Source organism: Anabrus simplex, chromosome 1 (assembly GCF_040414725.1).
Source record: "Anabrus simplex isolate iqAnaSimp1 chromosome 1, ASM4041472v1, whole genome shotgun sequence".
Lineage (NCBI taxonomy): Eukaryota > Metazoa > Arthropoda > Insecta > Orthoptera > Tettigoniidae > Anabrus > Anabrus simplex.
This window is the reverse complement of record NC_090265.1, coordinates 1,117,932,313-1,117,958,084: the sequence shown is the minus strand read 5'-3', so window position 1 is coordinate 1,117,958,084 and position 25,772 is coordinate 1,117,932,313. Positions and strand designations below refer to the sequence as shown.

Genomic DNA, 25,772 nt, shown 5'->3' with positions numbered 1-25,772 from the left:
GCCAGTATCCAGTAAAAAGGAGAACAATAAAACTTTGATTTCTACCTATTCAATACAGTATCCAGTATTTGGGAGATAGTAGGTTCGAACCCCACTGTCAGCAGCCCTGAAGATGATTTTCTGTGATTCCCATTTTCACACCAGGAAAATGCTGGGGCTGTACCTTACTTAAAGCCATAGCCGCGTCCTTCCCCTTCCTAGGCCTTTCCTGTCCCATCGTCGTCATAAGACCTATCTGTGTCGGTGTGATGTAAAGCCAATAGCAAAAAAAAAAAAACTCCTTCTCCAAGAATGAGTCCATAAAATACTGCAATATCTCCAGATTTTCTGCAGACTCAAATAATTATCATCAGTCGGTTTACTCATTGCTGAGCGTCATGACCTCATTTCTTCACTTCATTGGTAACTGCATCCTCAACAAGATTTTTCCATCCTGAGCGGTCTTCAGCTCTTCTTGAGATATTGTGAAGTAGACCAAATAGAATAACAATATCATCGGCAAATCTCAGAGTTTTGATTTCCTCTCCTTGGATTGTTATTCCCTTTCCAAATTCCACTTTGATTTCCTTTATTGCCTGTTTTATATAAACAATGAAAAGAAGAGGGGACAAACTGCAGCCTTGCCTCATCAAAAATCAAATCAAAATCTCTTTATTTGCAAATGAGGTGTCTACCTCGGTGGCAAATGGTACACTAAAATACATTATTGTCATTCCTTTATTGATTGCTGATTCTTTTTCATAACCCTTGATTCTTAGCACTGCAGACTGATTTTTGTACAGATTGTACTTACCCCTTCTTTCTCAGTATCAGATCATGATTACCTTCAAATAGCTTGGTCCAATCAACATTTTCAAATGCCTTTCCTTGGTCTATGAATACCATGTATGTGCGCTTGTCATTTTAAATTCGATTCTCTAAGATAAGATGTAGTCAGGACTGCTTCATGTGTTCCTACATTTCCTCTGAATCCAAACTGATCTTCTCCCAACTCAGCTTCAAATTGTCTTTCCATTCTTCCATAAATAATATGTGTTAAAATTTTGCAAGCATGAGATACTGAACTAAAGGTGCAGCAATTTTCACACTTGTCAGCACCTGGTTTCTTGGGAATAGGTATAATAACATTCTGTCTAAAATCAAATAGCACTACTTCTGTATCATATATCTTACATAATGAATGGAATAATCTTGCCATGGTGGTTTCTCCTAAGGCAGTCAGTAATTCTGAGTGTATTGTCATGAGTTCCAAGTGCCTTGTTCCTATGTAGCTCTCTCAAAGTTCTGTCAAATTCTGACCTCAAAATTGGATCTCCCATTTCATCAGCATCAACAGTCTCTTCTTGTTCCAGAACCTTATCATCTATTTATTTCCCTTGTTTAATATGTTCCTGCCATCTTTCTGCCTTTTCTTCTTACCCTAGAAGTGTCATTCCATCTCAGCTCTTAACATTCATACTTCTAGCTTTCTTTTCTCCAAAGATTTTCTTGATTTTTCTGTATGCAGCATCTACCTTTCCTACAACCATACAACTTTCAACATCCTTGCACTTTTCTTTTGGCCATTCTTCCTTAGCTGACCTCCACTTTATATCTACATTTTTAATTGCATGTATTCTTTCCTGCCCTCCTCATTTTTTGCATCTATGTATTTTCACCCTTCAACAATCAAGTCTAATATCTCCTGAATTATCCACCAATTCTTACTTGATCATACCTCTCTTCCTAATCTTTCTTCAGCAGCCCTACTGATTTCATTCTTCATTTATTATGTTTCCCTCAGCATTTTCATTTAGTCCTTGTGCAACAGGTTCCTTGAAACAATCTCTCACACTCTTTTCTTTCAACTTATCTAGATCCCATCTTCTCACATTCCTTCCTTTCTTCACTTTCTTCAATTTAAAGATGACATTTCATGACCACCAAGTTGCAGTCAGAGTCCACAACTGCATCTGGCAAGATCTTGCAATCCAACATCTGGTTTCTGAATCAATGCCTAATCATAATGAATGAAGTCTATTTTGATACCTTGCAGTGTCTCCAGGTTTCGTCCATGTGTACAGTCTTTGTTGTGGTGTTTGAACCAAGCATTTACTAGGACTAAATTATGATCAGTGCAGAATTCAACTAGCCAACTTCCTCTTTCATTCCTTTGTCCCAGTCCAAATTTTCCTATGGCATTACCTTCTCTTCCTTGGCCTACCACTGCATTCCATATTATATTAATTTTCTATCTCTTCACTGTTTTGATTTCTTCATCATCTGCCAAATTAGTAGGCATATAGACCTGTACTGGTGTCTATCTTGACAACAATAATTTGTTCACTATGCTGGTTGTAATAGTTTACCTGCTGCCCTATTTTCTTATTCATTATTAAACAAACTCCTGCATTTCCCACGTTTGATTTTGCGTTGGCTTCCTTCTTAAAAAAAAAAAAAAAAGTAAAATGTTGTTCTATCTTCTTTTTAACATTTTCCCTATCCTTAATTTTACTTTTCCTTTAATAGTAAAGAATATAAAACAAGAAACAGGAACAACAGTAAATATCAAATTCTTAAATCATTCTTGCCATACCTAAATCCTGTACAAACATCAACTGAAAATAATTTCAGCGACACTGTAAGATACTGGGACTATTAATAAATGTATGGTAATGTTCCAGCGTCCAGTCCATATGCCTGTCCGAGAAATACGTGTTCCATTAGAAAGTTTTGGAATGGCTCCAGTGACAATAGCTGATGTTGACATCACAAACTTCATCAGCAATATCAGTGCCGATAACAGCACTAGAGATAAAAACCCTCTTCATGATCAAACAAGCCTCAGTGGAACAGAGATTACTTCAACCACAAATAAATTAAAATCATCTGATATGGTAGCAAATTCCAGCAAAGTTCTTCTCAAGATTATGAATGAGTTAGAGGAGATAAAACTTGACAGATCTGCTGCAGGTGGAAAAGAAGGTAAAGTATTAAATAATAGTTATATCATTGTTTATACAGTTGTACATACCATATTCACTCTACAAGGTTAACAGTTTGCAAGTACTATGATTCTGAATAATTCATGAACATGAAAGCACAGATCTATCATATACGATACTGTACTTATATAATTTTAGCATTTTATATGTAAATATACATTATTTTTAAATATTACCTTTAATCTATACTACTAAGAGTCAGGAGGTCAACTGGACTGTGTTGCAACTGACCTATTGAAGGCATTTGATAGGGCAGATCATGGTAGACTACTGGCAAAAGTGAGTGCAATTGGACTAGACAAAAGAGTGACTGAATGGGTGGTTATATTTGAACTCAGAGATTTGGGGTAGATAAAGCATTATCTGATCCTGTAATCATTAAGAGGGGAATTCCTCAGTGCAGTATTATTGGACCTTTATATTTTCTTATATATATAAATGATATAGAATGATAAAGAACTGGAATCAGAGATAAGAATTTTTGGGGATGATGTTATACTGTATAGAGTAATAAGTGTTACAAGATTGTGAGCAACTGCAAAAAGACCTTGACAATGTTGTGAGATGGACAGCAGGCAATGGTATGATGATAAATGTGGTTAAAAGTCAGGTTGTGTGTTTCACAGATAGAAAAAATACTCTCAGTTTTAATTACTGCATTGATGGGGTGGAAGTTCCTTATGGGAATCACTGTTAAGTACCTAGGTGTTAATACATATAAGGGAAGATATTTCACTGGGGTAATCACATAAATGTGATTGTAAATAAAGGGTACCATACAGATCTCTGCACATGGTTATGAGGGTATTTAGGGGTTGTAGTAAAGATGTAAAGGAGAGCGCATATATAACGAGAGTACGGTTCCAGTGTATGGGACCCCCTCACCAGGATTAATTGATTCAAGAACTGGAAAAAAATCCAAAGAAAAGCAGCTCAATTTGTTCTGGGCGATTTGCGAGAAAAGAGTAGCATTACAAAAATGTTGCAAAGTTTGGACTGGGAAGACTTGGAGAGAAAGGAGATGAGCTGCTCAACTAAGTGGTGTATTTGCAAGAAATCAGCTTCATTTTCTGTATCAAATCCTATTTACAAAGACTTAATGACAATAACAATCTTCCACCTTTTTGATACATATATTTGCATTTTAGCAAATTAATTCATTACACACAGTACATGGTTTGTTCCTTTTTAGAACATCTTCAGCTGTTCACATTGCTTAGGTGATTCACTAAGTGTTTATCTTTTTAAGTACATCATAATCAGGTACCTTGTTCTTCTTAAATACCACATAAATATAAATTAAATTAAAATGAGTTGGAAACAATGTGCTGGTTAAATGGGTTAGTGAAATGAGATGCAAATGGATTTTAAATAGCCTATTAAAAAAGACTATTTCTATTCATATGAACAATTGTTAAAATGTTTCCAGCACTTTATCACTAAAATATTCCGCTTGTCTTCTGATAAAAAAGTTTTTGATAAATGTATGACTTTCCTTTGTCACAGTTCTGAATATTGTTAAGTGTTCACACGTCATTTACTCCCTCCAAGCTGGCTGCTATTTGTTTTGAATTTACAAAATGTGTCTTGAATTGGGTTGGTTCAGGAACCTTGAAGATGATTGCCGTTTTGCTATTAATAAACGAGCTTCCCAATATTCTTGCTGTTGTCAAAATCCACTCCTACTGTAACCTTGGAGGAGCTATGTTTGAAGCAGTCTTCCATCTACTACTACTACTACTACTACTACTACTACACAAGACGGAGAGTAATGGTTAGTGTTATTAGCTACCATCCTCGGGGGCCCGGATTCGATTCTCGGTACTGCCAGAAATTGAAGAATGGCAGGAGGGCTGGTATGTGGTTGAAATAGCACATGTAGCTCACCTCCATTGGGGGGTGTGCCTGAAAAGAGCTGCATCACCTTGGAATGAGGACACAAGTTCAGTTCAGTTCAATCAGGCATAAAACCACAAGAAGTTAGATTCAAACAGAATTCAGGAAGGCCAATTGGTCAAAATTCTCTGCTATGTTAGATCAGAAGATTAAGACAGTTGCTGCAATTCCTGAGAAATATTCATTTTCGACATTGTGGAAACCTGTTCCCATGCATCTATTCCAAGAAGCTGCAGGACACACTGTCTTCAAAGATTACTCCTGGAACAGCAGTCCTGTTGGAAAACTACTGCAAGCTCTATGACACAGATACTTCCAGTGAGTAAACTCTTCAGTCAGTGCAAAGTATTCTCTCCTCCATCTCTTAGGCAAAGAAGGAGCAATGGATGAAGTTGGTGGCTGAAGTTGACATGGGCAGAAGCAGCCAGAAAGCCTGGAGGCTTTTAAGATGCCTAAGCAGTGATCCTTCCCAAACCAGTACTTATGTCAGTATAAATACAGATCAAATAGCCCATCAGCTCCTAATGAATGGCAAACCTACACCTGTCATCAAAGTAGGAAAGAAATCAATAGCCAGACAATTGGCCAATGAAAGCAACAACCTGTCTGAACTCTTCAAGTCATCTGAACTGGAATTAGCCTCAAGTAAATATAAGACTGGCAAAGATGCTGGTCTGGATGATCTCAGAGTCTGGTCCTGCCACAGAGCTGATAAATAACTGCTTGAAATCTTGTAAGATCTCAAGAATCTGCAGAAACAAAGGGTTATAGCCTTCCTAAATGAGGCAAAAGGTTGAAATGACTCTAGAAGTTACAGGTCAGTCTCTCTTTTGAGCCATCTTTACTAGGTTATAGAAATACTTATCTTACACAGACTGATGGACAAGATAGAGCCACTTCTAATTTCACAGCAAGCCAGTTTCAGGAAAGGGAAGAGCTGTATTTCACAGGTATTGAAACTAACTCAGCAGATAGAAGACAGTTTTGAAAGGCAACAGATCACATAGCTGTGTTTATAGACCTTGGCAGCTTACGATACTGTTAATCATCGTCTTCTCATTGAAAAAGTCCATAACATTACGAAGGACTACAAGCTTCCCTGTGTCATTCAATATCTACTTCAAAACTGGAGTTGCTTTGTTGAGTTTCAGGGGCAAAAAAGCAGATGGAGAAGACAGAGGAATGGGCTGCCCCAGAGGGTTGTGTGCTTGCACTATTGCTGTTCAATATTTACACCAACAATCAGTCTATTCCAGATGGAACAGAAAATTTCATCTATGCTGATAATTGAGCTGTAACTGTTCAAGGGGATGATTTAGAGTCAGTCGAGTAGAAGCTGTCTGAAGCTCTTGATGCACAAAAACCAACTCAAACTTAATCCATCTAAGATCCAGACTTGTGCTTTCTATCTTAAGAAAATGCTGGCTTTTCAAACTTTGAAAGTCAGTTGGGGAGGAATTCCAGTGGAACAAAGGAATACCCCCCAAAATATCTGGGAGTTACTCTTGACTGTGCTTTGATGTTCAGAAAACACTGCTCAAACATGAAACAGAAAATGGATGCTAGAAATAACATCGTACAGAAGTAGACTGGAACAACTTGGGGTGCACACCCAAATGCAGTGAAGACATTTGCTCTTGCACTGTGCTATTCTGCAACTGAGTAGCTGAGTATTCATGCCCAGTATGACATAAATCCTGCAATGTAAAAACCATGGATGTCACACTCAACTTGCTGTCTACGTCTCACTCACACTTCTGGAAAAACTCTACTGTCTTACCAGTATAGCACCTCCCAGCACCTTTCAAGAATAGCTGCCAGGAAAGGGAAGAATGAGGCAATGACATTTCAGGCCCATCCTCTGTTTCAACATCAGCCAGCTTGCCAATGACTTAAATCAAGAAGCTTCTTCTTCTGAAGTACTTGCAAGTACATCACGGCAAGCATGAATTCAAGAGTGGCAGGCAAAAAGTCAGCGTAATGATCAATTGATGATGCCAGATGAACATCACTGCCCTGGTTACATAGCAGATTGGGTGACTTAGATGTCACTCAACAGACTGTGTTCAACCGTCACAAGATGTAGGACAAATCTGAAGAAATGGCACTTCAATGTGGATTCCACTTTGTGAGAATAAGAATAGATGACAGCACACTTATTGTAATGTGGTACATGCCCAGCCAGTTGCACATGAGAAGACCTGCTCAAGGCAACACCAAACACATCTGAAGTGGCCAGCATTTGGTCCACAGAAGTATAATCCTCTGACCATATAGAATATAGTTTATGTATATTTCAAAGTAGTTTTATGCATGTATAATTATTTCCATAATGTAATATATCTTGATTCTGACACAATAATTGAATAAAAACATTTTACATTGATTACATTTATTTTCCAGGATTACCATGTCAAGTAGGAGGTTCCTGGGTCAGTGACATTGCAGGGATAAGACTTGACATGGATGTGATGGCAAATGGCACCATGTTGGTTCATGTGGCCAACCGTGTACCTCCAAAAGATTCTGGGCTGCTTACATGCTCCTGGATATTTGAAGGAGAGGCACCTTTCCAGCGCAGTGGACTTTTCAGCATATTTGCAAAGAATCCAGTCACCAAGAGACTTGCCTCCTTTCTGGGTCTGTATTAATGAATATCTCATAATCACCAGAAGATTAGGACTAATTCAAATCCCAGCATGATTACGATATTCTTTATCCAATACTCTAGCCTTCTTAATTATATTTTGTTTATATCCACTAGGGTGCTCTTCTGTTTCTTTTACGATAAAAACCTCATCCTTATGGTATATTCAGAACCACTCATCTTGGACAAAAACTGTTAACTCTAACAGTGTGTTATATAAACAAATCAACAATGAACAGTATTGCCTTATTGTGTACCATTTAGTTACTTTATTTTCTTAGCAGGTAAACCAACTCTGAATATAATGAGAAATATCAATGTTTGTTAAAAGGCTGGAAGTCCAGGACATCCACCCTTCTAACATAAACTAAAAATTTTTACTGGAGTTCTTAAAGCCATTTTAATATGAAACAATGTACTTGTGGTAGGAGAACATACAAACAAATGTGTGGATTTTGAAACGAATGTGACCCCAAATGTGATTCCAATGTGCTCTTCAATTTTCATGTAGATAAGTTGGAAAATTATCCGTAGGAAGATTTTCAGCACAGTGCTCATCAGGCTGATTATACGGTGGTCTTTGCGTTCTCTTGCTTTAGTCTCTTTGGCAAGCTCAGGAACGTTGACTGCAACCAGTCATCAGGGAGTTCTCCAGTCTCATAAATCTTGTTGAAGAGTGTCAACATTTTTTCTCCCTTGCTCACCCACAATTTTAAGCAATTCTGGTGGAGGTACATCTGACCCAGGAGGTTTTGCAGTTTTCATCCTCTTTAGGGTCTGTTTTACCTCAGCCATTGTTATCCATGGGATCGTCACAACTTCCTCTTGCTCTAGGTCATCTCTATTACTGTCAAATAGTTCTTTTATATACTCCATCCATTGCTGCATTTTCATGTCTACATCCAGGATCAGGTTGCTTTTTTTAATCTGTCAGGCAGCCCATTTGACCAGTTCACCTATGCCCAACTACATCATGTATTTTCTTGTGCAGATGGAACATATCATGGTGCCTATTTAGGTCCTCAATTTTGGCACATCGGTCCTCAAGCCATTTGGCTTTGACCTTCCTGATGTCCTGTCTGAACCTTATATTGAGTTCTCTGTATCTATTCGGGTCTCAATTTTTATAATGACATCTCATGTGCATGAAGGCCAGAATGGCATTAATCAAACCACGGTTTCTTTTTAAGTGATCTCTGATGTTGAAGCGTGATGTGTGCGGTATCCATAATGCATTTCTTGAATTGAGTCCAAATGTCCTCCATATTATCAGTGTCTCCCTGGATTTTAAATTATTGTTCTAGATTTTTAATGTCAGTGCAGAGTACTTTGACGTCCAGTCTGTTGGGTACTTTTATCCTCTGTATTTTCTTCAGTCGGAGGTGTATAGTGGCTCAAAGCAGGTTGTGGTCAGATGGAATGTCTGCTCCTGGCATGGTCTTAATGGCTTTCACTGCATTCCAGAACCTTTTTCCAATCATGAAATAATCTATCTGAATTCTAACTACCCTTGGGTTGTCCACTGGAGACTTCCAAGTGTAAAGGAGCCTCTTCCACAAATTAAAGAAGGTGTTCATGATCACCACATCATGCTCAACACAAAATTGGACAAGCATGTCCCACTCTCCATTCATATTTCCTAACCTGAGACCTCCAACTACTATGCTGTCTTTTCCTTCTTTGATTTTTGTATTAGGGTTCCTCATTAATATGACTGTTCTATTGTTCTTGAATGATTTGATAAGTTCTTCTAAGTCATTGTAGAAGGTTTCAATCAAGTCCTTGATGCTATCAACTATGGGTGAGTAGACCTGCATGTCATAGACCAGTGTGGCACTGACTTAGGCCATGATACCATAGGACACTACTGTCTTAAATGGCCTGGTCCATTTCTTTGGTCATGATGAGTGTAACTCCGTTGCGGTGCTGTCTGCTGTCCTCTCCACAGTAGTAAGTGGTCTACTCACCCACTAGGCACGTTCCTGAGCCCAGCCACCTCATTTCACTGATACCGAATATTTCAATGTCCAGCCTCTTCATCTCTTGGATTGTGTTGTGCAGTTTGCCAACTTCAAACAAACTACAGGTATTCCACATTACCATTTTAATGGGATTATCTGTCCCTAATCTAACATGTGCAGTGTGGGAGATTCTTCACCCCCCCTGCCCCCATTTAAGGAGTTGTCGTTTAGTTTTACTGCCAATCTGATTATCCTGGGAACTTTGTAATTCAGTGGTTTTCCTTGGCCTTCTGCATTATAGTATGTCACCCATTCCTCTGCTCCAGTTCTGCATGATGCTTCCTGGTTTTCTTTTCCACTTAATTTGTTCAGAAAGGATGATTACCTACTTGTACTTCCTCTTAAAACAAAAATCACCACCACCACTCCTGAGCTCTTTTGGTTCATGAGGTCCTCTTCAGCCCTAGGCCAGATCTGTTGAAGATGCTGCCCTCCAACCAGAGCATCCCTAATTTTAAGCATAATCAGACATAACAACCAGAGGCAACTGGTCTTGACGAACTGTTGAAGGTTGATTGTCCTCTCAAGCATTTATATTTTTCACTGGGGTTAGGACCTTCCCTTGTAAGTTTGCTACTTAAAAATCTGCATGGAGCTACATCTTGTGTAAAATATGCACTAGATAACAAATTACATTATGCACTTTACACATGACCACTTGTTCAACACCCCACTGATGTGACAATGTGGAAATCTTTTCCCAGCATTGGATTGTTCATCATAGAAGCAGGGTAGATTCAATAGGAAGTGGGGGGAGTATTTATACTGGTGAAAGAAGAATTTTTTGCTAGTGGTTTAACGTCGCACTAACACGTTACAGGTTTTTGGCAATGCAAGGCTGGAAAAGGGCTAGGACTGGGGAGGAAGCAGCCATGGTCTTAATTAAGGTGTGAAAATGGGAAACCATGGAAAACCATCCACAGGGTTGCCGATGGTGGGATTTGAACCCTCCATCTCCCAAATACAAGCTCACAGCTACTTGACCATAAACACATGGCCAACTCAGTTGGTAAAGAAGAATTTGTAAGCCATAAAAATGTTAAGGATGAAAATCATGAAATTTTATGTTTAAGGCTCATTCTAAAGATAATACAATAGGCAACTAGATATTTTTGGGATGTACAGATCTGGAAGGGGTGATGCTGATACTGATGCAAAATTATTTAATAAGATAATAAATTATGTGGGGAATGACAACAAAAGGAATGTGATTGTAGTGAATTATCTTAATTTACCAATTGTTACATGGGAAGGTTATGTGAATGACAGTATGACCAGCAAATGGTAAGTAAGTTAATCTGAAAAGGATAGCTGAATCAGAAATTGAAGGAACCAACTAGATATTGTAGATGTGGAGCTGATAAAATTAGATGAGCTCTATAAAGAAGCTGAAGTGATATGTGGTGTAAGTTATCACACAGCTATTTTTGTTGTAGTTAAAATTAAATGCGTTAGAGAGGGAAATTGTAAAAGTAAGACTGTTAGACAGTACCATATAATTTATAAAGCAGGATGAGGGAGTTTTTAAAAAGTAATTATGATTGGTGAAAAATGGTAAATAAAAATGTTAACAGCCAATGGGATGGGTTTAAAGCAATTACTGGCTTAAAGCATTTTAGAGGTGGTAAGGAATGGTGAAGACCCATTATATTATAACAGAGAAATACAGAGATTAAGGAGGTGCAGATCAGAAAGAATAATAGAATTAGGCATAGTTGTGGAAGTAAGGAGAAATTGAAGGAACTTACCAGAAAATTGTATTTAGTGAAGAAGTCAGCTAAGGATAATGTGATGGCAAGCATAATTGGCAGCCGTACACTACCACTCTTTAATTTCAGTATACCTAATAATTTGCATAGAATTCCCTGTGAATTAAGTATAAAACTGTTGGTTATGGTTGAATAAGTGAAGAAATAGTAAAACATTTGTAAAAATGTAAGGTTTATGTGTCAGTTTCCATCTAGTCTAGATATAATATTTTACAAAACATATGTTGTGTACAATAGGTATTTTTGGAATACATAAGACTTTTAATTTTTGGAAATATATTTATAAGTATAAAGTTAATATATTAATACATTAGGAGATGGGTTAAAAAAACATTTAATTATCGAAATAAATATCTGAAAAATGATCTGCGTTGTTTTTCATAAGACGATAATGCTTATCTGAAAGAACGTTATTGTAAACAGAAAAGAAAAGTAGTTCACAATCAATATTGCTTCCATAACAATTGAAGATGGAGAATGCAGTGTGCAAAATCAGCATGGTCATCCAGGTTATCATTGAAATAATGTGCACCTTTTTCCAACAGTTCAATTTGATTTTCATTATCCTTTTCAATTCTTTTGTACCCATAATAATTGCACTCTTTGCTCAGATTGGAACAAAATATCAGTTCTTACATTTCTTTGCAAAATCCAAACATTTTTGCTGTATTTATAAAAATAGTGTGTGTGTCCATATATATCACCTTGCAGCCAAAACTAACCACTGCAGACCACTGGTGTTTGTGTGTGGCAGTAGCCTTGAGTTTCCCATCTTGCACTATGGTTGTTGCGTGTTGGTAGCTCCGGTGGTGTGGTAGATATAGGGGTTGAAGGTGGCCACTTACATATAAAACAAGATGTGTGTTCATATATTTCACTTTGCAGCCACAACTATCCACTGAAGACCACTGGTGTTTGTGTGCGGTAGTAGCCTCAAGTCTCCCATTGTGCACTATAGTTGTTGCACGTCGGTAGCTCTAGTGGTGTGGTAGATGTGGGGTTTGAAAGTGGCCGTGGCCGACTCGGGCAGCTGAGAAAAAATGTAGAATTAGCAGATATATCTGCAGTAGCTGTGCCCACTGAACGGGTTAATGGGACTTACGGAAGAAAGTAGAATTGGCTGAGTCAGCAAAGAGGATGTGTTTGGATGTGTTAGGAGTATGGGGAGATAACAAGGAAGAGAGAGAGGAGATTATAACATATTCTTGATGGGTGTTAAAAAGGGAAGGACAGAATATGGGGTAAGACTGTTTGTCAGGAATATTAATGCATGCAACATTGTTTCTATTATTCTCGTAAATGAGTAAATGATGTGAGTAGATTTAGCAGTTGGAGGAATTAGGGTGAGAACTGTCTCAGTCTATAAGTCATGTAAGGGTGCAGATGAGGAGGAAGTTAACAAGTTTTATGAAGCACTGAATGACATCATAGTCAGGATCAACAACAAGGATAGGATAGTGATAATGGGTGATTTCAATTTGAGAGTTGGAAATAGAACTGAAGAATATGAAAAGGTGATGGGTAAATGTGGGGAAGATACCTTTTGATTGGAATACGAAGTGTTTACTGGCCTTCTGTGCTAATACAGAATTAGTAGTTAAGAATACATTCTTCAACCACAAGGCCATTCACTGCTACACATGGGAGGGTAGGACTACCAGATCCATACTAGACTATATCATAACCGACTTTGAATTCAGGAAATTTATTTGGAATGTGCGGGTTTCTCAGAGATTTTTTGATGATATAGACTATCTGATCTGTAGTAATAAAGAAAGTGAAATCTGTCTGCAGACGAATAAGGGTAGAAAATCTCTGGAATGAAAAATACATGGACATGATTAGTAAAAAGTTCCAAACAACAGACAGTAAGCAGGTTCAGGATATAGAAAGAGAATGGATGACATACAGGTATATTGTAGTAGAAACAGTAGGGGAATGCCTATGAACAACTGTGAGTAAAGATGGGAAAAGCAAACATCTTGGTGGAATGATGAAGTAAGAGTACTCGTAAATGTAAAAAGAAGACATATCAGAAATAGATCCATACAAGGACTGATGCAGACAGGGAATTGTTTGCAGATGAAAGAAACAAAGCAAAACAAATAATTGTTGATCCAAGAAGTTGTGGGAAGATTTCAGTAATAATGTGAAAATGCTAGTTCAAGTGGCATGGAAACCTTTCTGGACAATAATAAAGAATCTTAGAAAGGGAGGGAAAAATAAGGAAATTAATAGTGTTTTGGATAAATCCAGTGAACACATAACAGATCCCAGGGGATCACTGGACAGCTGGAATGAATATTTTGAAAATCTTCTCAACATAAAAAGAAATCATTCTGGTGGTGGCATGAACAGCCGAGCTCATGGGGAGGAGGACAATGATGTTGGTGAAATTACACTTGAGGAAGTGGAAAGGGTGGTAAATAAATTCCATTGTCATAAAGCAGCAGGAATAGATAAATTAGACCTGAAATGGTGAAATACAGTGGGAAGACAGGGATGAAATGGCTTCACAGAGTAATGAGTTTAGCATGGAACATTAGTAAGGTACCTTTTGATTGGATCTATAAGCAAGGGAACAGGAAGGATTGCAACAACTGTTGAGGTACTTCATTGATCAGTATACCAGGCAAGGTGTTCACTGGCATTTTTGAAGAGAGGTTGCAATTAGTGGTTAAGAGTAAGCTGGATGAAAACGAGTGTGGTTTCAGACCACAGATGAACTGTCAGGATCAGATTTTCAGTATGCACTAGGTAACTGAAAAAAATGCTACGAGAGGAATAGACAGTTGTGTTTATGTTTCATAGATCTAGAGAAGGTATATGACAGAGAACAGAGGGGAAAAGATATTTACTGTACTGGGAGACTATGGGATTATGGGAGTGAGATTTGTAGATCCTAATGGGTGGGTAGGAGATAGGGATCTACACTCAGATGGTCTTCACTTGAACCGCAATGGTACATGTAAGGCAGTTTGTTTGGAAGAGTCATAGGGAGGTACATTCAGGGAAACATGGTGGATCAGGGAGCGGTGATGACAGTACAGGAAGCATGAAGTCGAGTAAGGATGACAAAATTGTTAGTGTTAAACTGTAGAGGTATTGTAAAGAAAGAAATAGAATTAAGTAATTTGATGGATATATATTTACCAGATATTGTTATAGGAATTGAACCATGGATGAAAAGTGATATTATCATCATCATCACCACCAACCAATCCAAAAGTTGGTCAGTACAGATGCAGATGCCTCAGGCCTGCGTAGTTGTTGAGATGAAGTCTTGGTTTGCTGCAAGGTCTCAGACTCCCCAGAAGTGATGTTGTGGATGCGGAAATGTTCTCATGGAACTGGAGTGTTTATCATAGAGACAGGTTAGGAACGATGGGAGGGGTAGTATTTATACTGGTGGAAGAAGAATTTGTCAGCTACGAAAAAATTAAGGATGAGAAACATGAATTCTAGGTATAAGACTCATTTCTAAAGACAATAGGCAACTTGATATTCTTGGGGTGTACAGACCTGGCAAGGCTGGCACTGACGCTGATGCAAAATTATTTGATAAGATAATCAGCTATGTGAGGAACGATACAGAGAGGAACTTTATTGTAGCGGGTGATGTGAACTTGCCAAATGTTAACTGGATAGGGAATGCAAATGACAGAAAGCATGATCAACAAATGGTGAATAAGTTATTATAGGAAGGACCGCTGAATCAGAAATGATGGTACCAACTACAGGGAACAATACTCTAAACGTTGTACTGAGAAAACCAGATGAGCTCTATAGGGAAACTGAAGTGATAGATGGTATAAGTGATCATGAACAGAGTTATAAATGTTAGAAAGGAATCTTGAAAAAGTAGAACTAACAGTGATACCATATGGCTGATAAGATGGGAATGGTGACATTTTTAATAAGCAATTATGATCAATGGAAAATGGTAAATAAAAATGTAAACAGTCTATGCGATGGTTTAAAGCAATTGTTGAGGAAAAACAGATATATGTACCTTTAAAAATGCAAAAGGAATAGCAAGGACCCATTATTTTATAACAGGGAAATAAAGAGATTAAGAAGGAAGTGTAAATTAGAAAGAAATAGGAATGGTTGTGGGAGTAAGGAGAGATTGAAGGAGCTCACTAGGAAATTGAATTCAGTGAAAAAATCAGCTAAGGAAAACATGATGGCAAACATAATTGGGGACCACATGAATTTTAGGAAGCAATGCAAGGACATATATAGATATTTTAAGGCAGAAACAGGCTCCACGAAGAACATTCTTGGGATCATTAATGAACAAGAAGTATTCAGTCAGCAATATGTAAAGGTAGTTGGATATAAAGATAGAGGAGCCGACTAATAATGGCGAAATACTGAAATTTACCTTTGATAATACAGACATTTATAAAGATATACAAAAGTTGAAAGCTAGAAAGGCAGCTAAGATTGATAAGATTTCTGGGCATATATTAAAGGCTATGGGTTGGGATATAGTGCCATATCTGAAATACTTCTTTGATTACTGTTTGCACGGAAGGAGCTATACCAAATAAATAGAGAGTTGCAATAGTAACCCCAGTGTACAAGGGAAAGGGTGACAAACATAAGGCGGGAAATTACAGGCCAGTCAGCTTGACATGTGTAGTTTATAAGCTCTGGGAAAGCATTCTTCCTGATTATTAGACATCTTTGCAAAGTTACTAACTGATGTGATAGAAGGCAGTTCGGGTTTAGGAAAGATTATTCCAGTGAAGCTCAACTTGTAGGATTCCAACAAGATATAGCAGATATTTTAGATTCAGGAGGTCAAACTGACTGTATCACTATTGACCTATTCAAGGCTTTTGATGGGGTAGATCATGGGAGATTACTGACAAAAATGAGGGCAACTGGACTAGACAAAAGAGTGGTTTGAATAGGTGGCTACATTTCTAGAAAATATAACTCAGAGAATTAGAGTAGGTGAAGCGTTATCTGATCCTGTAATGATTAAGAAGGGAATTTTGCAGGGCAGTATTATTGGACAGTGTTGACAGTATTAACAAGATATTAATCTTGGAAAGTGAAAATAGGTGCAATGAAAATTACTCTTTTGAAGACGAAAGTGATGTCAGTAGGTAAAAAAAAAAAAAAAAAAAAAAAGGTCATCTCTGTACAGGCCATGAAGGCCCTTGGAGCGGTGGAAGGTAAAGGCTTCCACTATCTGTAACCTCGACACTTGATGGGGTAGAGTGGTTAGCTCTACGCCCGGCCGCCTTTGCCCCCGAGAATTAACCTGGTACTCATTTTTGGTGTAGGCTGAGTAAACCTAAGGGCCATGTGCACCTCCGGAAGTGGAAATCTTGTTTCTTAAATTTTACGACTTCCTGACAGGGATTCAAACCCACGTCCTTCCGGGCGAACCGAGCACGCCTTTACCGCCTCGGTTAGGCAGCCCCTAGTAGGTAAAAATACCTTAGAGAATTAAATTTCAGGTTGGGATTACAAGCTGTAAGAGGTAGATAATTTCAAGCATTTAGGATGTGTACTCTCTCACATTGGTAGTACTGTATATTAAGTGAGTTTGAATCAAGATGTATCAAAGCTAATGCAGTGAGTTTGCAGTTGCCATAAATGGTATTATGTAAGAAGCAAGGCAGCTCGTAGAAAAAACTCTTTACACCAGTCTGTTTTAAACCAACTTTGCTGTACGGGAGTTATAGCTAGGTAGACTCAGGATATCGTATTCATAAGCTACAAGTACCAAGATGATCAATGGTACTAACAGGTGGGAACAATGCCAAGAGAGAACTCAGACTGAGCATATAAAGGCTAAGTGAGGAATGAACTCAGTGGATGAAATGGTACGCATACGCATAAGGTGGGTTCGGTGGGGGGTCGTGGTGAGTTGAATGGAGGAGGACAGGCTACCTAGAAGAATAATGGACTCTGTCATGGAGGGTTAAAGAAATAGTAGAGGGAGACAAATACGATGATGGTTAGACTCAGTTTCTAATGATTTAAAGATAAGAGATAAACTAAATGAAACCACAGAACTAGTTACAATTCCCTTTTTTTTTTTTTTTTTTTTTTTTTTTGCTATTTGCTTTATGTCGCACAGACACAGATAGGTCTTATAGTGACAATGAGATAGGAAAGGTCTAGGAGTTGGAAAGAAGCGGCCGTGGCCTTAATTAAGGTACAGCCCCAGCATTTGCCTGGTGTGAAAAGGGGAAACCATGGAAAACCATCTTCAGGGCTGCCGACAGAGGGATTCGAACCCACTATCTCCCAGATGCAAGCTCACAGCCGCGCGCCTCTAACCGCACGGCCAACTCGCCCAGTAGTTACAATTAGAGGATTGTGGAGGCACTTAGTAAATTCACAGAGGCTTGCAGGCTGAAAGGCATTCATAACAGTCTATAATGCAGATGTAAGTAAAAACTGGGAAACATGCCGTATGCTTAAATAATATGTAATAAAGAGTATTGATTGGCTGAAGGGATATTAACTTTTACTTAAAATTAATTATTAATCAGAATAACTTCTGTTTTCTTGTAAGTCTATCAATGGCAATGTACATTGGTGGTGGTTATTATGATTGTTTTTATAACCTGCAAAATAACATTAAATTAACGAACTATTGTTGTTAATAGAGGTGTGCTATGTCACATATCTGCTAGATGGCATTACTGCTGCAATTAAAAAACTAACCTGTCAATGATGGGCACACAGCAGTTAGTCATGACATCATGTAAAATGATACCCTGTGTAATATAAAATTATTTGTAATCGTTAGCTTCTGTTGATCAGGAAGATACAGAGAATCACTGTCAAAATGAGAAGAAAATCATGTAAGAATGATCACCTAAGGAATGAAGGGAAAAATGATTAACAAATGTGGGGTTGGAAGCCAGGCCTCAAATGTCCTAATATTGTTGAGCTGGAAAAAAACAAAATGTGATAACCTACTATGTTCCAAACCCCTAGAGCTTACTAAAAATAACAATACATTAACTGACTATTGTTGTTAATAGAGGTGTGCTATGTCTCATATCTGCTAGATGGCATTACTGCTGCAATTAAAAAACTAACCTGTCAATGATGGGCACACAGCAGTTAGTCATGTTATCATGTAAAAATGATACCCTGTGTAACTTAAAATTATTTGTTATCTTTCAGTACAACAGAATAAAAAATTCGTATTTATTCATTCTGACACCAATGTGTGTTTGCTAAAGGACACAGAATAGCTCACAGGTTGTTTGAAAATAATTTAATTGTTGTTTTTGTAAAAGAAATGTCAATGAACTTAGAATATGAACATCATTAATGTTGCCAGAAGTAAATGAAGTATCATGTTACCGGGTGAGTTGGCCATGCGGTTAGGGGCGGTGAGCTTGCATCCAGGAGATAGTGGGTTCGAACCCCACTGTCGGCAGCCCTGAAGATGGTTTTCCATGGTTTCCCATTTTCACACCAGTCTGGGGCTGTAGCTTAATTAAGGCCACGGCCACTTCCTATCCCATCGTTGCCATAAGACCTATCTGTGTCGGTGCGACGTAAAGAAACAAAAGAGTATTATGCATTCCATATAAATGGTTCCACATTATTGCCACTGAGAATTTATTAATTCTGGTAACAATTTTTCCTTGCATAGTTCGGTTCATTCTGTACATTTGCCGCTATTCAATAATATTTCTGAGGATGGTCCCTCTACTACCCAGAATCACCCTCTTACTCGTATGTTCCTGATATTGTGGGATCTTTGGAAGTAGGATATTGTTGGCATATATATAACCTGATTTTCTTTATCTATGTCATCTGGCTGGGAAAGAGAGTCTTCAAACTTTTTCGTAGGGTCAATTCTTTTGCTTTGTTTTTTCTCTGGTTGATGGCAATTATATCAATACGATGGTTAGGTTACTTCCATCTTTTTCTAAACAGTGGACTTCTTCATGAATTTCAAGGCTTTTTTCTTTGAGACTGTTTTTTTTTTTTTTGCTTTACGTTGCACCGACACAGATAGGTCTTATGGCGACGATGGGACAGGAAAGGGCTAGGAGTGGGAAGGAAGCGACCATGGCCTTAATTAAGGTACAGCCCCAGCATTTGCCTGGTGTGAAAATGGGAAACCACGGAAAACCATTTTCAGGGCTGCCGACAGTGGGGTTCGAACCTACTATCTCCCGAATACTGGATACTGGCCGCACTTAAGCGATTGCAGCTATCGAGCTCGGTTTGAGACTGTTCACTAATAAAGATCTTACAATGTTATGGTGCTTGATGTGATGTAACTCTCCCTGACAGCAGCTCCTGAGCTCATGCAGTAGGGTTTCATATTCATTGCAGTGCCTGCAGTGGCCAAGTAGAGTGCACACTGGGGTGACCATTGCCATCATTTTCAGCTTATTTCTCCATTCTGAATAAGACAGCCCATTGTATTTCACCACCCATGAATTGGTGGATGGCCCTTTGTGATATTACCATAGATTGATAGAATTGTAGATTAATTTTCCATTTTGGATGATAATAGCTCTAGATTTCTTAGTATTAATTTCTATGCCTGTCTCTTGTAGCATATTGATGGTACTTGTGACCAAGATCGGGAACTTCTCTCTCTTTGAGCTGGTATTTACTCCAAGCATGAAATTCCTTCAGTCATCTTAACACACGTGGATTTGTCATCAGTATTTATTTGCAGCCATGAGAAGCAATAATTATTGATGGCATTATAATCTCTGACAGTATTAACATGAGGATCGTTTCTAACTTCAAGTTTGCGATTGATGTTTAATTGTTGGAAATTGCTTCCCACGTTGCACAAAGTATAGACACACCTTTATACAGTTTTTATTGCTTGTGAACAACATACTATTAGGTGTGTCACTTGGTAGCTGAGGAATTTCTTTCACCGCACTCTTGATTAAATTGTCTACTTTTATTAAAAATTTGTTGGGAATTTTCTCTATAGGTGCTGACTGAAAAGGATATATTAAACCGGGGCCTATAAACTGATTTATAACAGTTAATTTTTGTTGTGGTTGCAGCAAATGGGAGGCAGCAAGCATATCAGTTTGATTTTCTCTGAATATCAGTGCCTTATTGAAGGACACACCCAGATATTTAACTTCTTCATCACTGTCAGTACATGTGATATTACCACAGATTGATATAATTTTATTAGATTCCATTTTGGATGATAATAGCTCTAGATTTCTTAGTATTAATTTCTACATCTATCTCTTGCAGCATATTTATGGTACTTGTGATCAAGATCAAGGCTGCTTCTTTGTCATTTCTGACAATTGCTGTATCATCAGCAAAACATAATGTAGTTACTGTATCAGTATCACGGGTTAATTTGAAACCATAAGCTTCAGCAATTTCTTGTTTAGAGATGTCATTAATATGTGGTTAATACCCTAGTAAAATAAAAAAGGTGATATTGGACCTTCTTGCATCACTCTACATTTGATATTTATTTCCTTAGTGTGGCCTTCATGTGTTTATATCTGTGTTTTATTTTCTGTAAGTAGTTTTATTAGTAGAAGTTTGAGAGCCTTAGGTAACTGAGAATGCTCAGTGGTCATGGTTAGATGATCATGCCCGATGCTGTCGAAGGCTTTACTGACATCTAAAACACTATGAATGCGGAGGACTTGCGTGAAACAGCTGTACAGAGAATACCATCAATGATGTGCAAAAAGTTCCAGGCATCATAACAAATCCCCCTTGACAATGGTTTAAGAAAACGTATTCCCTTATGACACAATCTGATGTTTCTGCTATAATCCTCCGGACGACAGAACAGATAGTGACTGATCTCCAATTTGAAATAACCATCTCATTCCTTCCCTTGAATATAAGAACTGTTCTAAAAGTTTTAAACACGTCTGAAACAATTCCCTTTATTTTACTTCAGCCTAGCATAATGTGCTATCACACTCACTGCAATTGGATGTCATATTGAAGTACAACTTTATCCGGCTCAGGACTAGTGTTTATCAGTACCTTGCTTATGATTGAAGTCCAGCTCCATGGCTAAATGGTTAGCGTGCTGGTCTTTGGTCATAGTGGTCCTGGGTTAAATTCCCAGCAGGGTTTGGGTGTATGTGTCGTCTTCATCATTTCATCCTCATTATGACGCACAGGTCGCTTACGGGCGTCAAATCAAAAGACCTGCATCTGGCGAGTCGAACTTGTCCTCGGACACTCCTGGCACTACAGGCCATAATACCAATATAGTTGGTCCGTTATTGGACATTATAAATTTTTCAACTAAATAATTCCTGGTTGCCAGCGTTTTGCCCCAGTGTGCTAAATTGGGCTCATCAGTTGGTAGATAGCACACCTACCAAGACACATGGCTAATGCATACTGCGGAGACCACTGCATAGGCTACTTGGAGCTACCGGTAGTGCCAATGCACTATGGCCGCGGTATGCACTAACCATGTGGCTTGGTAGGTGTGCTATCTACCAACTGATAAGCCCAACTTAGCACACAGGGGTGAAACACTGGCAACCAGGAATGAGTTAGTTTGAAAATTTATATCCAATAACAGATCAGCTATATTGGCATTATAAATTTACTCATTCAGGACAAATATTTCAGGTTCCCTATGGCAATCGACATCTATATCACTAAAAGCCATTTCATTCATTTATGACTGAAGAGACTAGTTCTGAAGAAATATCTATAATATTATCAACATCTTCATTGCAAGTCAGGTCATAAATTTCTCTCAAATGAGAATTAGCAGTGTCAAATTTATTTCTAAAAGTGTTCTTTGACAAGATCTTTCCTTGTTTTACTATTGCATGTTTCGGTTCCATGTAAAATTCCCTGATCGCCTTCCTTCATTGATATGGTACTAAAATGATGTGAGTTCATAATTAAATTTTTCTCCCCATCTTTGGCAGTCATTTTTGGAAGCTATTTGCATATTACTGCTGGTTTTATATTGGCGATTGTTATTTTTTTTAACCCCTGTTTTTGAGCTTCATTATATTTACTTACAGATTTAGCCTGACAGTATCTCTAGAATGAAGAATATATCATTTCTGGTCTCTGACTAGAATTGAACTTCCAAGCGAAAATATTTTTCTATCTTTAACTTAGTTCATATTAATGCAGAAAAATCTTGAAGTTAAAACACTGGTACCTTTAGATAAGCTTCTCTGATGGGGAATCTGCCACCTGGGTGACAGCCCTAAATTCAGATCAGTGGTGATTGAATATATATACAAAGTTTATAGTAACACTGCAATATAATTCCAGACCAGAGAGTCTGATACAGTGGGTTATCAGTAATACATACTGTATATACAAAACCATTGGTGTTGAATGTGTCAGAAGCATACAAGTAATACCAAATTATTAATATTTACAGGTCAGTGTCGTGTGTGTGGAGGCTCAGAGATGGTGACAGGAATGTGGCTCATAGCTCGTGAACCACGGGATTGCCGTGACACCCACTTGTCTGTTACTCAACATCCAGATGTGTTTCGCAGAGAGATGCTGCATCTTCTCAAGAACAAAAAGTTGCGAGATGTAGGAATCAAAATGCCAACAGAAGACATTACCTTATCTACCTTGTTCACCACAGACAAAACTTCAACTGAACTTAACACAACACTGATGAGTACCTTCAGCTCTTCTCCCACAACATAATGGTGGCCTTTTGTGCACAAGACGTATTGTGAAAAGTGTACAAAAGAAAAAACACAACAAAATGTCAAAATAAAAATAACAGTTTTACAAATCCATAGAGTTGAAAAGCTGGACGTATTAGAGATTTCATTTGTACGTTTACGCAGCCAGTGTCATTATTACCTAATTCTTCTTCCAGTTAGACCATGTATTTATTTACACTGTCATATGTTTCACTCATGCTGTGTAGAGGCATTTTCAATTATAATTGGACTGAGGAACGTGTAAGGCCAGAGAGGAGGTTTTGAGGAGGGTTAAGTGACAATATCTGTAGAGACTTACCCATAGTACAGCAGTATGTAACATAGGCCATGTCTAGTTGTTTAGCTTTGATTATGAATCAAGGTTGGGAAAGTTTGTAGCCACATTGCTGGTTCAAATTATTAGTGTGTTTGTTTATTTCTGGCATCTCTCTGATGATCATGTGTGACCCTGGCTAGTTTTCTGGTTCTGTCAATTAATATGGCATGTATGTGGTGTGACTCTGTTAAGCTACAATGTTTTCTATTACTCAATCTCCATTTGCCTGATTTGTTCTTTGACTTTTGCTCTCAGTAATCTCTTGGATGCTCTCACATATACAGAGCCACAGCTACAGTGGATTCAGTATGCTTAGTAGTAGAGAGAAACAGAGCCTGTCCTTGCCAGTACTTAATATATCTTTCATTTTTGTATGAGATTTTTTGCACAGTTTTTATGTGATGCTGTTTAAGAAGATGGCCTATTTTCTTCTATAAAATGCCTTAGATGTAAGGTATGTAGGCTACCTTAGGCCTCTCTAGTGTTTTTAGATGGTTGGTCACTGCACTCTGAACCACGTTCTTCTTTGTCACTGGAGAGATGGTGTGGAATGAGATTAGTAGAGAAACTTGAGGGGAGCTTTTAAAGGTAGGAAAGATCATATTATGAAGATAAAGCTGGAATTCAAGAGAACAAATTGTGGCAACTATTCATTTATAAGAAGAGGAATTAGAGAATGGAATAATTTATCAAGGGAAATGGTCAGCAAATTCCCAACTTCTTTGAAATCATTTAAGAAAATACTAGGTAAACAACTGATAGGGAATCTGCCATTTGGGTGACAGTCCTAAATGCAGATCAATGATGACAAATATATAGCCATTGTTAGTTAACTGAATGTTCAGCTTCTTGTAGTTAATTGACACAATGCAAAACCCACCGGTTTATCAGAAATAGAATTCATTATTAAAAAAAGCTTAAGGCACAGCTTCACTAGTAGTACACATGAAATGGGCAAATAGTACTGCTGTTTGGTACTTTTCAGTAACAACCACCAACACTAGCTCACACGAAGTGTTGTTATAACATTAATTAGTATTTCACAGTATATGTGAAGTCTCACAGTGGAAGGATTGTCTTTCTTTGGCCAATATCTTAACTTTCGTTCCACTTTTTCCCTCTGATTAGTGTTAATAAAGGATGGTTGCCCAGTCAGTGATGGCAATTATGGTAGGCAGTCGCCCCCCCACTTTGTGGGAAAAAATTAAATTTTTATTCCATTTTAGCTGCCTAAAAGAAGAAATTATAAAAGAATATGCAAACCCTGTTGCCTTTCACCTAATTCTTTCCTTTCTTCTTCTTTTTCCTCATCCATTCCCTTTTCCAGATTCTCTCTGGATATGGTAGTGTACCAAAGCTCTCCACCTTACTCAATCTTTCCACCACTCCTCTTCTAGTACTTTAGTGCTATCAACTCCTCATTTTCAATACAGTCCAAAACAGAGTTCCTCCATCTCATTCTAGGCCGTCCCTTAGGCCTCTTTGCAGTGTCTGTATCCAAGAATGTTCTCTTTGGTATTCTTTCTCATGGCATTCTCATCATGTGTCTAATAAACCATTTCAGCTTTCTCAATATCTTCTTGAAGTTTACACACTCCCACACTTCTCCTTATTTCCTCATTTTTTTTTTCTATCTCGTTTCATCCTTTCCTGTATGCTCCTCAAGAACCTCATTTCAGCTGCTTGTATCTTTCTTTGGTTCCGCTTAGTCAATGTCCAGGCTCTTGAAGCATAGGTCGGTATAGGTTTATAATAGGACGAGTATAAAACCTTCTTGAAATTAATTAGTACATCTTTGTTCCATACAATGTCTCTCACACACTGGTAGAAACTTGCAGAGTGCTGTATTCTTAAATCAATTTCTCCATCCAAATTTCCATCTTGTGACATCATGCTAACCAAATATTTAAAAATTTTCGCTACTTCAAGAGGTTCATTTCCAATTCTTAGCACTACCCTGGATTTTCTGTTACCTCTCGTCATGATCAAAGTCTTGCTTTTTGCAGTACTAACCTTCATTACAAAATTTCTTATCTCCTCATTCCATAAATCAACTTGTGTCTGTACTTCATCTTCATTATCTCCCCAAACTACAATGTCATAAGAAAAGAGCATAGACTTTACTTGCTCGCCCATCATCTTCTCCTTGAGATTATGTAGAATTCTATCCATGATGATAATGAAGAGTAAGGGAGACAATACATTTCCCTGTCTTAAGCCTGCCTCAACTCTGAACCATTCAGTTTGACCCACTTTAGTTCTAACACAGCTTTTGCAATTTTGATACAATGCTATTACCATCTGCATTGTTTCATTCCCAATCTGTGCCTTTGTCAATGTTTTCCATACCAAATTCCTTGGGACACTGTCATATGGCTTTTCAATATCTAGAAATGTTACTACAATGTCCTTTCCATATTCCCAATACATTTACATCATTTGATGCAATGTAAATATT

The 25,772-nt window shown here is 37.9% G+C and overlaps 1 protein-coding gene across 1 annotated transcript in view; it reads left to right on the top strand.

Annotated features, from left to right (window-relative positions):
• LOC136876695 (uncharacterized) overlaps positions 1-23,056 on the top strand; it is a 33,747-nt gene extending 10,691 nt beyond the window's left edge. The window contains exons 2-4 of the mRNA XM_067150596.2: positions 2,664-2,964; positions 7,284-7,520; positions 22,695-23,056. Coding sequence (XP_067006697.2) covers positions 2,664-2,964; positions 7,284-7,520; positions 22,695-22,975 — 819 coding nt within the window. The 3' untranslated portion in view covers positions 22,976-23,056. The remainder of the gene's footprint in view (positions 1-2,663; positions 2,965-7,283; positions 7,521-22,694) is intronic.
• Positions 23,057-25,772: the final 2,716 nt, after the last annotated feature.